The sequence below is a fragment of the Myxocyprinus asiaticus genome, chromosome 18 (assembly GCF_019703515.2).
Source record: "Myxocyprinus asiaticus isolate MX2 ecotype Aquarium Trade chromosome 18, UBuf_Myxa_2, whole genome shotgun sequence".
Taxonomy (NCBI): Eukaryota; Metazoa; Chordata; class Actinopteri; order Cypriniformes; family Catostomidae; genus Myxocyprinus; species Myxocyprinus asiaticus.
In genome coordinates, this window is record NC_059361.1 from 31,699,569 (window position 1) to 31,715,167 (window position 15,599).

The window sequence follows — 15,599 nt, forward strand, 5'->3', positions numbered from 1 at the left end:
AGAGTGCAGCAGAGTAAGTCAGACAGCCACAGATAGAAAAAATGAAAGAGAGTGATGTATTTAGTGTTGGTTAAGTTACTTAAAAATAGTAATATACTACAAATAACTAATTATTTATATAAAATTGTAATAAGATTACTTAACTAATTACTTCATTTAAAAAGTAATCAGATAACTAATTAAATTACTTTTGAATTAACTTTCTAAAACATTTCCACTCAACAAATTCAAAATAGTGTCTATATTTCTTTCTTGCTCATCATTACACACAAGTCATATGCTCAGCATCTGAAACTGAAAACTACTGATTTTAAATGATGCTACATCCAAGCCGCTAGGTGTCAGTGTAAGTCTAAGATGACAGACAAAATTTACTGAGTGCACCTTTAAAGAGGGTTACCTGAGTATTTATTTAAGAAAATGTCTAAAATTGCTTTGCACTTGAAGTCTAATAAGACATTTTTGTCATGACATTGAACCTTAAAGAAAAAGAAAACTTCTTGAGATTTATATTTATTTTTTATTTAAATAGCATTTGATATGTAACACTTGAAAATCAAAATCAAATGAACATTAGATGTCATATTATATGCACCAAATATGTCATTATGATCCTACAAAATCTTCGTGAAAATGGTTGAGCATACAAATTTTTATTTATTTATGTCAGTAATTGGCATAACATGGCGTAATTGTTAAGATCATAAGGCTCATTACACCTATATTTTACACATATTCCCCATATTAAAAATATAGCGAATTGAAATAAATAAACGGATTACTGTTGTACATAATCATAATACTGAAGTGGGTCCTGACAACCTTATTATTGGTATACTACCTTCATTTTTATGAAATAAAATAAAGCAATAAACTTCCAGCCTTAAAGCAAATTACAAGGACAAATCAGAGTACACACAAATGCAAGGATGGAGTGGAGAGAAATAATATCAAGGAGAAATAAAAGGATGGAGTGGAAGGAAATATATTAGATGGGGAGATCAGTAACATATAAGATTAAAAACCCAAAATTTGAATAAAGAACTGCTTAAAGAAGTAATTATATATTAAATGATGATGATTATTTCTCTTTGGCTTTTCTGATTAATTGATTAAATAGAAATGTAATTAGCAATTATCCTCCCCTACAAAGGCAAAACGCAAAATTGAGTTTTGACTGAAATCAAGACTTTTAGACTATGATCTGTGCTGTGACAGATGAGTTTGGCTCATATGCTAAAATTCAGAGAAAACTTGATGTGAAAATGCAGTAACTACAATATCCACATCAAAATAATTTGATGGATGGACAGATAGATGCATGAATAAATGGAAAGTAATGCCATGTCAGCACCATAGGTTATTTTCATGGCAAAAATAGTTTAAAGCGCAATTACAAAAAACAACAAACTATCACAGCACTGTAAAAATATGTAAATAAAAGAGATTTAAGACGCGAGGTGAAGACAGCATCTCTCAGCGACACCGAACATACAACAGGGGAAACAGAAGCACTTGTCCTGTAAAACACAGTATCCAGCCGGTGCCGTGAACGGTACCATCAGCTAACATTGGCTGGTGTGGTGCTTTACAATTCAGGTCAAGTTTCCATTTCGCGAACACCCGCAGCGTAATTTTGGGGAGCTGAGGTGGAGGGAGAGGGAGATATTTGATGAGTTTGAAGAGGTTGCCTGTGGTACATTAACATAAGCCACATATAGTCACTGCTAGAGACACCACCAGGCTTCTTTACGGGCCCTAAACATCTATGCATTGCACGAAAATATGACATTATTACCATTCTTGCTCGCCTGATGTCTCGGACTCTCTGGTTTGCAGCAGCTGCTTCTTGAGTGTGTCGTTGCATTTGGCCAATGACAAAAATAGAAAAATACTACAAATTTCTAGTACTATTTTGTGATTGGTTGGGGCGGTACAGCCCACCCTCAATGTTTGCAACACATAGCCCACCCCTAAATTGCTTTTAACCAATGCACAAATCGTTAAAAATCTAATATTTTATTTAATTATGTGCCAAATGTTTGATTGGGTGGGAAAGACTCACGTTTGGGTGGGCTCAGCCCACCCCTGCCCATGCCTACATCCAGCCGCGCTTGTAAGGTATTATAGGAGATTTAAAATGTATGATTTTTGCACCCCTGGGTCTCAGATCCCACTGTATTTTCAGACCTTTGTCACATGTAATGCAAATAACTGTCTCCTCTCTTTCAACATTCTCATTCTGCAGCTTTGTTCACCATTTCAGTCTGCCCTTTAACCTCTCCTTTCCTCCTTTTTCTATGTCTCTCTATGTCTGTTTATTTCATTGGTCCAGTTCATTGCTGTCTTGACTGTAAGGTCGATAATGGCATGCACAGAACTCTCTGATCCGAACACAAGCCTCCACCATTGTCTCTTCTGGTACTGTTACCACAATTCGGAAGAAGTTTGGATATTCAAATGCCTAAAGAGACAGACATAGAGAAAACACAATATAATGTGATGTAATGTAATATAGTTTAATGTTATATTATATTATACAAAGAGTGTAACACATTATTGTAAAAAAATAATAGGTTAGACTACACAGTTAAAATAACAGAATAAGGTAAACAGGAGTGATAATTTATTCACCGTAGCAGGCAAACAGAACACAGATTGCTCTGTGACCAGCCGTTCAGTAAACTCCACATCATTTTGGAATTCTGGGAATTGCTCCATCTCAATGCCCACCTAAGGATGAACACACACAAAGCACATTAAACCTCTGCTAACTTGAAACTTTGCTCTTTACCTGCTCTTTTAGATGGCCATTGAGACAAACTTATATCCTAAGTGCCTAAGTGCCAAATATACATTAGGTAAGTGTCCTCCAGGCCATTTTAAAAAGTTGAAGTATGTAATTTCTGCTCCATTAGTGTGGAATTGCAAAAATAATGACAGTTTTCAAACAAGTTCCCTGAACACTCCCCCCTGTCATCCATTGGTTGGACAAAAAGATAGTCTTTCCCAAAACTGAGGCTTTTAGTTGAGTCATTGCTGCCATGTCATGCTGATCAGTATGCTCAAATAAACAGCACAATTGTGACAGTGCCACAGGGTTTATATTTTGGGGGAATCAACCTACAAATGGCTTGCTTGTAGTTGTCTCTGCATGTTAAGCTGGGACAGGATAAAGTATTTTAACATAGAGAAAATATAGACATTAAGTTTATTAACAATGACACTTCACTTTTATCGATTCTTATCTTCATGGAAATCAACAACATAATGCAGGAAATACACTCACCATAATGTACATGGCTCCAGATGGCATCACTGGATTCAGTCCGGGAACAGTTGACAACTCTGAGAAACATATCTCTGAGTTTGACTTAGAGAGAACATACAAAAGTGTGCTGTTGTCAGTTTTAGAAACAGAAGATTCAAAGTCTCTCACTGAAATTGTTCTCCTTTTACCTTAAGGAAGCTGATTGTGCTATGGTAGAATGATGGTGGTGTATTATTCAGAATGCCCTCTAATGCTCCCTGGACCACAGTACAGGGTCCCAAAATTCGCTGGCTTAGTTTCACAAGACCTTCCCGAATCTAAAGTGAATATTAGGATTGCAAGTTTGATATTAAGTCAAGTCAGATGTATTTGCATACTCTTATATTAATACCATGGTACTGATTATCACATTCACTGATGATCACCAAACTCATATACGATGGTATACTCTGTAGAACATTACACAGTAAAGAATATCATGGTACTTGTTGTAAGTGTAGTGCTTTTCATAATGCACAGAATTACAGAATTCCTTTACATTACTTTAAAGAATTTTATTTATTAGTATTTATTAGTGTGTTTTTTTCCTGTTATCTCTTTAAGAAAATACAGGTGAGAGGCTAATACTTACTCCGGTTCCAAAGATGTTGTTACGATCATGGATGAGGATCCAACCCATCCTCCATCCTGGAACCAACCACCGCTTGGCAAGACCACCACAGGACAGGATGGGCACATCACTGCTGAGGGATGCCATAGGGTGAAAGTCACAGCCAGGGAAAACCTACAGAATTATGTATATACACAAAATATCTCAGTCTACTCATTACAACACTGTAAATCATAATATTTATTCTTAAAACATGTTATTATATTATAGTATATTAAATTATTTTACTGTATATTACAATGGCAAGAAAAAATATGTGAACCCTTTGGAATTAGCTGGTTTTCTGCATTATTGGTCATACAATATAATCTCCTCTTCATTAAAGTCACAAGTATAGACAAACACAATGTGCTTAAGCTTACAACATACAAACAATTATAATATTTCATTTCTTTATTAAACACATTCCCTTAAACATTTACAGTGCTGTGGAAAAAGTAAGTGAACCTGTTTCCGGTAGCTGTGAATTAGACCTGCACAACGTTCAGAAGGAATTTTGGACAGTTCTTCCTTACAGAACTGCTTCAGCTCAGCCATATTCTTAGGATGTCTGGTGTGAACCAGGTCATTCCACAGCATCTCTGTTGGGTTAAGGTCTGGGCTCTGACTGGTCCACTCCAAAAGATGGATTCATTCTGTAGTGGATTTACTTTGATGTTTAGGGTCATTGTCCTTCTGCATTACCCAATTTCAACTGAGCTTCAGCTGGTGCACAGCCACCCTGACATTATCCTGTAGAACATCTTGATAAACTTGGAAATTTATTTTTCCCTTGATGATGGCAACTGGTCCAGGCAAAGCAGCCCCAAATCATGATACTTCACTGTTGGGATGATGTTTTCATGTTGGTATGCTGTGCCCTTTTTACGCCATACATAGTGTTGCATGTTCTTCCCCGTTTCATCAGTCCACAAATATTTTTTCCTAGTAGCGTTGTGGAGTGTCAAGGTGGTCTTTGCCAAACTTCAGGCACGCAGCAATGTTTTTGTTGGAAACAAAGAGGTCCTTTGTGGTGACCTACCATGGACACCGTGCTTGTTTAATGTTTTACATATAGTAGTCTCATGAACAGAGATGTTATTCAGTTCCAGTGATTCCTTCAAGTCCTCAGCTGTCACTCTAGGGTCCTTTTTTACCTCATTGAGCATTCTGTGGTGTGCCCTTTGAGTCATCTTGGCTGGAAGGACACTTCTAGGGAGAGTAGTCACAGTACTAAATCGTCTCCATTTATAGACCATTTGTCTAACTGTGAACAGATGAATATCTAAGTTCTATACGCCTGTCGGTGATGCTGACGAAGGTTGTAGAGGATCTTTCTGTAATACGTCGATCGATCACCATTCACTGAGATGGTTACAAGAATGGTGGATGTTGAGAAACGGACTGATTATCTGGAGTCATCTGAGAGGGAATTAGCTGCTCACCCACAAGCGACCAAGACGGACTTGCAATGTGTTTTGGAAAAATTTGAAGATTTAGAGAATCGTAGCCGGCGCAACAATGTCCGAATTGTTGGAATTCCTGAGAAAGAAGAAAGCTGAGATATGGTGAAATTCCTAGATGAGCTCTTCCACAGTCTGCTCGACATACCAGGTCATAATCTGGAAATCGAGTGAGCTCACAGATTCCTGGCTCGTAGATCCACTGAGGGAGACAGGCCCCGATCAATTCTGGCCAAATTTCTGAGATCAACCGATAAAGATCTTGTGTTGCACGAGGCGAGGAGTAAAGGAAGGCTTTTTTGGAAGAACCACAACATTTTCTTGTTCCCAGACTTTGTAAATTTGACAAGAGAGAAACGTGATCAATTCAAGAAATGCAAGAAATTCTTACGTCAGCAGAGGGTGGCTTTTGCACTGATGTTCCTGGCCAAATTGAGAATAGATACTAAGCATTCAAGGCCATATAAATATACATGCCCACAGCAAGCATTGTCCTTCATAAAGTCAATGGACTGAGTAGGTTATTGTGTGATGCTGTCTATGCGGCCGAGTGGACCTGACTCACTGAACATTCACTTGACCGTCCGAGAAACTGAGCGCCTTCTTTGTTCCTTTTTGTGCTGGTTCTGCCTAGCGGCTGGAGTTTGTTTTGTGGAGTAACACTCCTTCGGAACAGTTTGTAGATGAATCTGCATATTATTTGTTCTTATGCCTCCTGTTGGTTGGAGTTTGTTTTCTGGAATTTTTCTTGCAATCATTGGAGTGATTAAGGCACTTGTTGCTCTCGTGTATCAGCCGAGTGAGCCTGACTCACTGAACATTCACATGACTGTCCGGGGAAACTGAGTGCCTTTTTTTTTTTTGTTTTTTTTTTTTGTGCTGGTTCCGCCTAGCGGCTGGAGTTTGTTTTGTGGAATAACACACCTTCGGGACAGTTATGTATGAATCTATACATCTTTGTGTTTATCCCGCCTATTGGCTGGAGTTTGTTTTACAGATTATTTTCTGTTGTGTAATTCTGTCTCACAAAATTTGTATAGAAGCACCGGACTTGAGCAATCTCTTGTTGCAGGGGCTCTTATAGGCGTACATGGACTGTTTGAGTTTAGAGGGATAGACGCCGGTTGGCGCTGTCGTGCGTGGGGTTAATGCACATGTTTTGTTTGTTGCTCTAATATTGGAATGTGGTCTTTATAATTTTGTTTTTGACACACAATCTATTTTTTATAATATGTCAAATGTTAATATGAGTGGATTATCTTTCTCCACGTGGAATGTGAGTGGGTTGGGGCACCCCATAAAAAGGAAGGAAGGTTATTTCTTTTCTTAAATGTAAGAAATATGATATAGTGTTTCTTCAAGAAATGCATCTTTCCCCACTGGAAGCTGAAAAATTTGGGAAGATATGGGGTGGACATGTTTTCTTTAGTGCTGGCTCAAGTAAGAGCAGGGGTGTCATTACATTACATCTACAATTCAAATGTCTCAAACAGATTAATGATAAATTAGGAAGAGTCATTATTGTTTTAGCAGAAATTCAGGGGCAAAGGTTGATTTTGGCTAATATTTACGCACCTAACGTTTATGATCAGGGCTTTTTTATAGATCTTGAAGGGATGTTACAAGTCACTGGCTCCCCTCATGATATAATATTGGGAGGAGACTTTAATCTTTTGATGGACTCAGTCCTTGATCATAGTGAAGCAAATGTGTGTAAGCCCCCTAGAGCAACACACAGGCTTCACAGGATGTGTAAAAATCTTGGTCTTATAGATATTTGGAGACTTTTGAACCCATCTGGTAGGGACTATACATTTTTTTCATCAGTCCATAAGATTTATTCTAGAATAGATATATATATATATATATATAGTATAGTCCCTCATTTCATCTGTTGTGGATTGCTCAACTGGAAACATCTTAGTCTCAGATCACGCCCTGGTGAGTTTAGAGGTGTTGCCACATATGGAGAAAAAGAAATCATATAGTTGGCACTTTAATGTATCCCTTTTGCAAAATCCTGAATTCCCACAAATGTTAAAGGCTGAAATCAGTGTTTATATGGAGACCAACTGGACCTCAGTAACCTCTGTGGGCATGGCTTGGGAGGCACATAAAGCAGTTCTTAGGGGTCAGATCATCCAGTATGCCTCATTCATCAAAAAATCCAAAGCATGAGAACTCGTGGAGTTGGAAGGGAATATTAAAACTGCTGAGGCAGAGCTGACGCACCAAATGTTGCCTGATGGCCTTAGAGAATTGACCCAATTGAAATACAGATATAATACTATTTTGTCACGGAAGGTGGAGTTTTGGCTATTCAGGGCAAGACAGTCATACTTTGAGTCCGGGGACAAAGCAGGGAAGCTTTTGTCTAGATATATAAAGCAGAGAAAACTGCTGGTGGTGAAATATTTACCACAGCCATTGATATTAATAATGCTTTTAAAGAATTCTATCTTGATCTTTATAGTTCCACATCTTCATCTACTGATGAGGATATTAGAAACTTTGTGGAACCATTAGAACTCCCTAAACTGACAACTGAGCAAAAAAATTCTCTTGATTCTGAGATAACCTTCGAGGAGCTCGGCGAGGTAATTAAGGTCTTTCCTACAGGCAAGGCTCCAGGGCCAGATGGTTTTGCCGCTGAATTTTTTAGATCTTATGCTACAGAACTGGATCCACTTTTGTTAGAAGTTTATATGGAATCATTAAAGAATGGAAAGCTTCTGCCCACCATGACACAAGCCCGAATCAGTCTGATTCTTAAAAAGGACAAAGATCCAAGTGAATGTAAGAGTTACTGTCCAATTTCCCTGATCCAGCTAGACGTTAAAATATTGTCAAAAATTTTGGCTAACCGATTAAGTTATGACATCTCTTACACATACAGATCAGGTGGGGTTTATTCGGGGCCGCAGCTCTTCTGATAACATTAGGCGTTTCATCAATATTATGTGGTCAGTGGCAAATGATCAGACTCCGGTCACGGCCATCTCACTTGACGCTGAAATGCGTTTGATATGGTAGAATTAGATTATCTTTTTAAGATTTTGGAAATATACGGGTTCGGGAATACTTTTATTGGATGGATTAAGTTACTTTATAGACACCCGGTAGCGGCGGTACAAATAAATGGATTAATTTCAGATTATTTTACTCTGGATAGGGACACCCGGCAGGGTTGCCTCTTTCCCCATTATTGTTCTGTCTTGCCCTGGAACCATTAGCAGCCACGATAAGAAAGGAGGATAATTGTCCAGGGGTGATGGTGGGAGGTGTGGCGCATAATCTTCTGCTTTACACAGATGATATTTTATTATTCGTCTCTGACCCTTATAGATCTATGCCTTGCCTCCACAGAATTATTAATTCCTTTTCTAAATTCTCAGGATACAGAGTTAATTGGTCTAAATCCGAAGCTTTGGCTCTGACAGCGTACTGCCCGATAACGGCTTTTCAGCCGGGTGCCTTTCAGTGGCCCAAACAGGGCATTAAGTATTTGGTTATTTTTTCCCAGCAAATTTATGTGATTTAGTTAGAGTTAATTTTGACCCTTTAATGAAAGGTTTTCAAGCGATGTGGGCAGGTGGGCTTCATTACATTTGTCGATGATTGGGAAGGTTAATGTTATTAAAATGAATTGTATTCCAAAATTCAGCTACCTGCTACAGTCACTCCCTATAGATGTCCCCTTCTCTTATTTCAAGCAATCTGATAGCATAGCGAAGTCCTTAATTTGAAATGGGAAACGTCCCAGATTACAGTTCTGTAAGCTGCATAGGCCGATTGACAAATGTGGGCTAGGCCTACCCAAGTTTTGTTTTATTATTATGCGTTCGAGTCTCAGACATTTGGCTCATTGGTTGCGTCCACCTGAGAGAGCCCTTCCCTATTTTTGGGAGCAGCATACACCCCCCGCCCCTAAAACGGCAGATACTCTGGGTGTGGTGATTACTATTTTTGGAAAAGGTCATGAGGCATCAGTGTATTACGCTCTGCTAATTCAGTCCACCTGAGAGAGCCCTTCCCTGGTTTTGTATTGAACAGGAAGTTCTTGCCCCTATTTCGCCATTACAAAGCCTTTCTATCAAACTAACTGGAGAAGTTAAATTACACCCCGTTATCTCGCATTTACACTCGGTATGGGCAAAAGTGTCCAGAGTGTTTAATTCAGAAATTTATTTAAATGTTGCCTCGAGTTTATGGCTTAACCCAAAATTATGTATTAATAATTCCTCTCTCTGCTGGTCAGAGTGGATTGTGAGGAAGGTTAATACACTCGGTGACCTATATGAGAGCGGAGTGTTGAGATCCTTTGAAAATCTGGTTCAACATTTTGGGATTCCCAGATCTCAGTTTTTTAGGTATTTACATCTGTGCCACCTGCTCCGTACTATTTTTGGGAGTAGCATACACCCCCCGCCCCTAAAACGGCAGATACTCTGGGTGTGATGATTACTATTTTTGGAAAACGTCATGAGGTATCAATGTATTACTCCCTGCTAATTCAGAGTCTGGGGGACGGAGCTTCAACTTCTCTCAAGAGATTACGGGAGAAAGATTTAAACTTGGTATTGGAGGAGAGAGAGTGGGCTAGGATTCTAAAAAACATCAAGTCTGCATCTAGAGAAGCAAGTGTGCGCCTTATGCAATTCAAAATTTTACATTGATTCTATTGGACCCTCTCTAGATTGTATAGGCTTGGTCTTAAAGACACACCCATCTGCTGGCGATGCCAGTCAAAGGATGGAGACATAACCCATATCTTTTGGGGGTGTGTTAAGATCCAGGAGTTTTGGTTGAAGGTTCAGAGTCTTGTGAGTGATGTATTGGGCACTCGGATTTCATTTTGCCCCAGACTTCCTATGTATATGGGGCGGTCATCAACGTTGAGAATAGACACATAAAGAGTTGGGTCCTAACCAGCATCATGATCGCCAGACAGATTCTTTAAGGGGTTGGAGGTTGGCTGGAGCGCCCTCATTTCAGGAGTGGTGTTCAGAGATGGGGAGGGTGGCGGCCTTTGAAGAAGGGTCTTTTAGAAGGCCAGGGAAATTGAATTTGTTTATGGAGAAATGGGGCGGATATCTGATGTTGCTGGACGTGTGATTATTATTATTATTATTATTATTTTTATTTGTTATTTTTTTATTTATTTTTTTATTTTTATTTTATATAATCATGTGTATGTACTCATATGTGACCACAGGAATGTGGTCAGGGCGGGGTTGGGAATTGGGAGGGGGAGGGGTGGTTGTGTGTGGTTTAAATATTGATTCCATGTATATATGTTTTGCTCTCCTTTATTTAATGTAGGAATCAATAAAAAATGTTAATTACAAAAAATTATTGGATTCCAGGTTTGCCAACTACTGAGAGAGAGAGAGAGTTTCTTCCCCATAGTTTTTGTGGTCGTCCGCCTGGCTCTAATTATGCTTATGGCTTGATTTTCAGTAGATGGATCCGCCCCTTCTACCATTGGCTAAAATACTTTAATCTGCAGTGCTGGTCCAACCTTCTCTCACAAGCTCATTTATAGAAGCATTTAATCAGAAGACTTGTTGTTTTTAACAGGGTCCAGACGGCAGGGCTACCAGGAGGGTGCCTTATACTGCACCAGAACAAAGACACATTCTGTCTCAAAGTGGCCAGTCAACACGCAACCTGCAGTGACGTACGGGATGCGTCCCTCTCCTTGCTCTCTAACTTGCCTGCAATGCATCATCGTCACGTATGAGCTAATTACAAACATATGTGATGAAAAGTGCATAGTCACTGAGGTACATTGAAGCTGCTTACGGGTAAACAGTGGGACAACTGATTTATTGGGCTAGAAACACCCCAGACTACCTCCTGCTGATAATACAAAACTAAACATGCACCATCTCCACATAACTGGTCTCTCTTGTCCACTACTGTACAGAGTTGTGGACCTGTTGCCCCCAGCTCTAACATTACTTGTCCTTCATGACCTAAAGCTCAGAGTCCTGATGTGGTCTCCAATGCTGGACTGGGCTGAGCTGAGCCAGGGAAAAGCACACCACCCAACTTCCCTCTTTCTTTGTCTGTCACAAAGAATGTGCTTCACTGGTAGACAGTGAGGCCTTGAATGCCAGTGCCATGTTTCAAATAAAGGCAGCATGAAATCCTGGAACTTGGAAACCCCAAGAGCTGGAAGACTGCACCCATTACATGTAGGAGTAAGGGGCCATTCAAACAGGATACGTAAATGGGTCTGTCTTCACTTTTTTATTATTTTCTATGCACTAGACTGACGTTTTGACCATTGCACCATGTCTCACTGTTTTACAGTGTCTTGTGTCATGAGCGCAGCATGTTTCAGGTGCTGTGTTATGTTAAATGATTTTCAACTTTAAAAACGTGTCTTGAGACACCAGCATTCAGACAAGTTTGTTGCATTGTTCCAAGCTTTTTTAATGCAAGAAAGTGGCAAATACACGAGTCTGTTTGAAAACATGCCTTTTTTTGCAATTCCGTTTGGTGACATTAGTGTTACAGAAATTCCACACTTAATTTTTAAGCTGCTGACATTTTGGTTGTTTTTACATTGTCACAATGGTCATTCACAAATCCGGAGTTTCAACTTGTACTTACGAGGTCAACAAAGATGTGAATGGTTTTCACAAGTTAAAAAATTGTTATTACAGTAATCCTAACATGATGTGAATGCAACATGGCGTGAAGTTGCTATTGTTGAAAATTGTGTGCTAGCTTGAATGTAAGACACAGTCTAGTCATTTACAGGGTTATTTACAAGACTACTGTGATAATACCGGTGGTCTGCTTGACCTTTGAGTACCTGATCAAATTGAATGTGGACAGAACTTGGAAAATTAAGAGTTCTGAGACAGTCATTTCAATGTATTTGCATCTATATATGTTTTCTTATTGGATGTGTGCTCACCATGTCTCCATAGATTTCATCAGCAAGGATAGGGATGCAGTTTCTTGAGGCAACTAGACCACAAATAATATTAGTGGATTAATATCTTGGAATTTTCTGACAGTTCAAAAAATCTTTGCTCAAGGTATGTTCATAAAAGACGGTAATTAATTAGTGCATTTACCAGAGAGTATCTTCTGCAGGTGCTCCTTGTTGAACACAGAGCCGCAAGGATTGGATGGGTTGTTGACAATCAGGCAGGTTGTTTTCTCATCAACCAGACTCTCTAGATGCTGAAAATCAATCTCCCAGGATTTTTCTGGCTAGAAAATCAAAACATCAATTCAAGTTACAAAGACACTAGTATTAGGCATGGTACAGTCAATTTGAATTTGCAAAATATGACGCTTTGCTGATGTGGATGAGGCATCTACTGTATCATCATATAATCTCACTATTACCTAGCTGGAAAAGAGATTACATAAGCACTATTGATAAAGATTAAATCCATTTTATATTCAATAGCAAATGCAGCCCTATATTCTTCAATTTGTCCAAACAAAATTATTATTTACTTCAGTTGTGTTAGGACTTACTAAATATACAGTATGTTTATCATGATCAACATCATCAGGTTAATTTAAGTTGTCATCAAGGCTTTTTTTATCTATTAAATCTTAAAAACAAGTGTGTTGTTATTATTGCGCTATGTATGTCTGTGTGTCTGTGTGATGTATATGGTAGGGTTAATGGGGGGAACATTCCCCATGATTTATCGATCCCAGATGTGCAACATGTAAGAATGACACAGCTATTTTCCCTCCTACACTAGTCTTTTATCTTTAGAAACCTCCAAACCAACCCTATCCCACCCCCTGCTGTCACATGTTGTTTGTGTATTGCAATTATACATTTTTTCTTAACAGCATGGTGAACTTGAGGTCCTTCTCTAGTTTTGTAATTTGCTACTTTTTTCTATACATTTTTACTCTTTTTTTTTTTTTTTCTTATTTTCAGTCCACATGTTGACCAGGGTGATGAAAGTTTATGATTGATTTACACACCACCTCTTACTTATGTAACCTGTATGATTTCCTCACCAGCAGATTGTAAAGCTTGACATGGATGCCCATTGACACTGCCAGTGTCTTGTAGAGGGAGAACCCAGGACATGGAATTAATATATTATCTCCTGGGTTACACAACACACTGATGGCCAATTCTATAGCCTGACTACAACCACTGGCCAAGATCACATCCTACAGATAAATAAAAAACATATTATAAATATTATTAAAGTATTAATACATTTATGAAAATATTTACTTGTCATCTTTTCACAGTCAACAAACATCTTATAGATAAAATTATAATGATACGTGACACACTTTTGCTTCCAGTGGAGCTTCTGGGCGACTGCAGAAGTTTGCCACAGCCTCTCTGCTCTTTTGGTAACCTTTGCATTTGACAAACATTTGGTTAAGCTTTTTTCATGGAGACCAAATCGTGTTAATATACACAACACAAATTTTATCAGAATGAAAAGGGTGGATGTATTTTGTTGTTTTATGCCAAATGCAGCTATTAACTTCTCTGAACACAAAATCATTAAAATTCAGCATTACATCACAATATGTATTAATCTATAACATTGCATGTGTGGATTGTGAGCTGGAAATGAATGTGCAAGTCTCACCAACTGAAGGAGCATATCCATTGTATTTGTGCGAGTTTATCGCCTCCTTCATTGCCTGTAAAACAGAGTCATCTGTTGGCAAATTCCCAAACACAGTTGGGTCACCTGGTGGCAAATAAAAAGTTAAACAGACAAGAAAGAAATGTAGAACATATGGAGTATTATGTAGACAAAGATACCAGACTTTGCTTTAGTTAAAACAAAGGATTTCAAGAATGAAACAGCTAGCTACAGCTATTACATTTACACTCAAAAAATATAGATTTTAGCCTATTTTATTTCAATTTCAAATTCCATCAAATTGAATTGTGTAATGTTTAACATTAGATTAATTAAACTTAAAATATTTTGTTTTTCTTTATTTTATTTTATTAAACATTATGAAATTAAATTTGATGCAGTTTTGTAATTAAATTGAAATGCATAAATCTTAATAAATAAATAAATAAATAAATTGTGTAATATTGACAACAATTTTTTTTGGTTTCAGCTGTCTATTATAGTTGTATAAATGTACCTGCCATTTGAATAACTAACGAACTAACTAAAATGAATATTTTTTGTTTTAAATATTAATATAAAAACAATATTTTAATACATATTATTACACATAATTTTAAATATATTTCATATACAATATTACATTATATTATTGCAAATGTATTAGTATTTTAATATTTACACACTATGTGACTCAAAACTTACCAATGGAAAGGGCAATCATAGGTTTGTCAGGGTTGGGGGTGAGTTTCATCCCATCCACTATAGCTCGGATGGGGTTGAGTGTGTTCTTGGACATCTCTGATGCTCTGACGGTCCATCTCTGCCTTTGGCTCTTCAGTTTGGAGGGGTTGACAAGAGTGTTAATGCTCACATGATGCACACTGTTCCCATTCATGAAGTTCCCATTGATGCCATTACGGTGGATGCCATTCTGGACCCCATTCATTTTCACCACAAAAGATAATTTTTCCTTCTCTTTGAGCCTGTTGAAAGAGACAAAAAAGTATGACATGACAATTGCCACTCATGAAATTAAAAAATAAAAAATACAATAACTTAACATTTATACATGTTACTTTTATATTATTGGTTGTGATATTCCATAGATAAATCAAATTAGTTGCCAACATTCCATGGATAAATATATCCTATTTTTACATGCATTAAACATAAATCGCACAATTTACAATATTCTTTAGTGTCAGAAAGTAAGAAAGAAAGAATAAAACAATGCATGCACATTTTTTTTTACAGTAAATATACAGTAAATACATTTACCTGATCATAGAGAATTACAAAAAATAAAATTAAAAAGCTAAATATTTAGCAAAAATACCACTCTCTCTTTTTTAGTAAACCCCAAATAAATCAAACTCATATATATATACAAATGATGCAATAAATATGATAGCGACTCTACTATAATCAATAGCATGTGATAAATACCTTAGTATGTATTTGTTTTTAAATATCACGCTCCAAAGACTGGGAATGAGTTAAAAAAAAGTAAATATGTGTATCGAATGATTAAGTCAGTATACAGACCGGCTTTATACTGAACCCCCCAAAATGGGTGTTGAACCCTACCCATACTTTCATTGGCGGAG

General features: G+C 37.7%; 1 protein-coding gene across 1 annotated transcript; it reads right to left on the reverse strand.

The window, feature by feature from the left end:
- Nucleotides 1-497: 497 nt before the first annotated feature.
- Nucleotides 498-15,540, reverse strand: LOC127455909 (tyrosine aminotransferase-like). The gene is made up of 12 exons (XM_051724090.1): nucleotides 15,439-15,540; nucleotides 14,695-14,975; nucleotides 13,990-14,094; nucleotides 13,682-13,749; nucleotides 13,394-13,552; nucleotides 12,478-12,616; nucleotides 12,315-12,367; nucleotides 3,903-4,055; nucleotides 3,460-3,588; nucleotides 3,290-3,373; nucleotides 2,635-2,733; nucleotides 498-2,464 (listed from the first exon to the last, which is right to left on the reverse strand). Exons 2-12 carry the CDS (start codon nucleotides 14,936-14,938, stop codon nucleotides 2,324-2,326), a joined length of 1,374 nt encoding a protein of 457 aa, XP_051580050.1. The 5' UTR covers nucleotides 14,939-14,975; nucleotides 15,439-15,540; the 3' UTR covers nucleotides 498-2,323.
- Nucleotides 15,541-15,599: the final 59 nt, after the last annotated feature.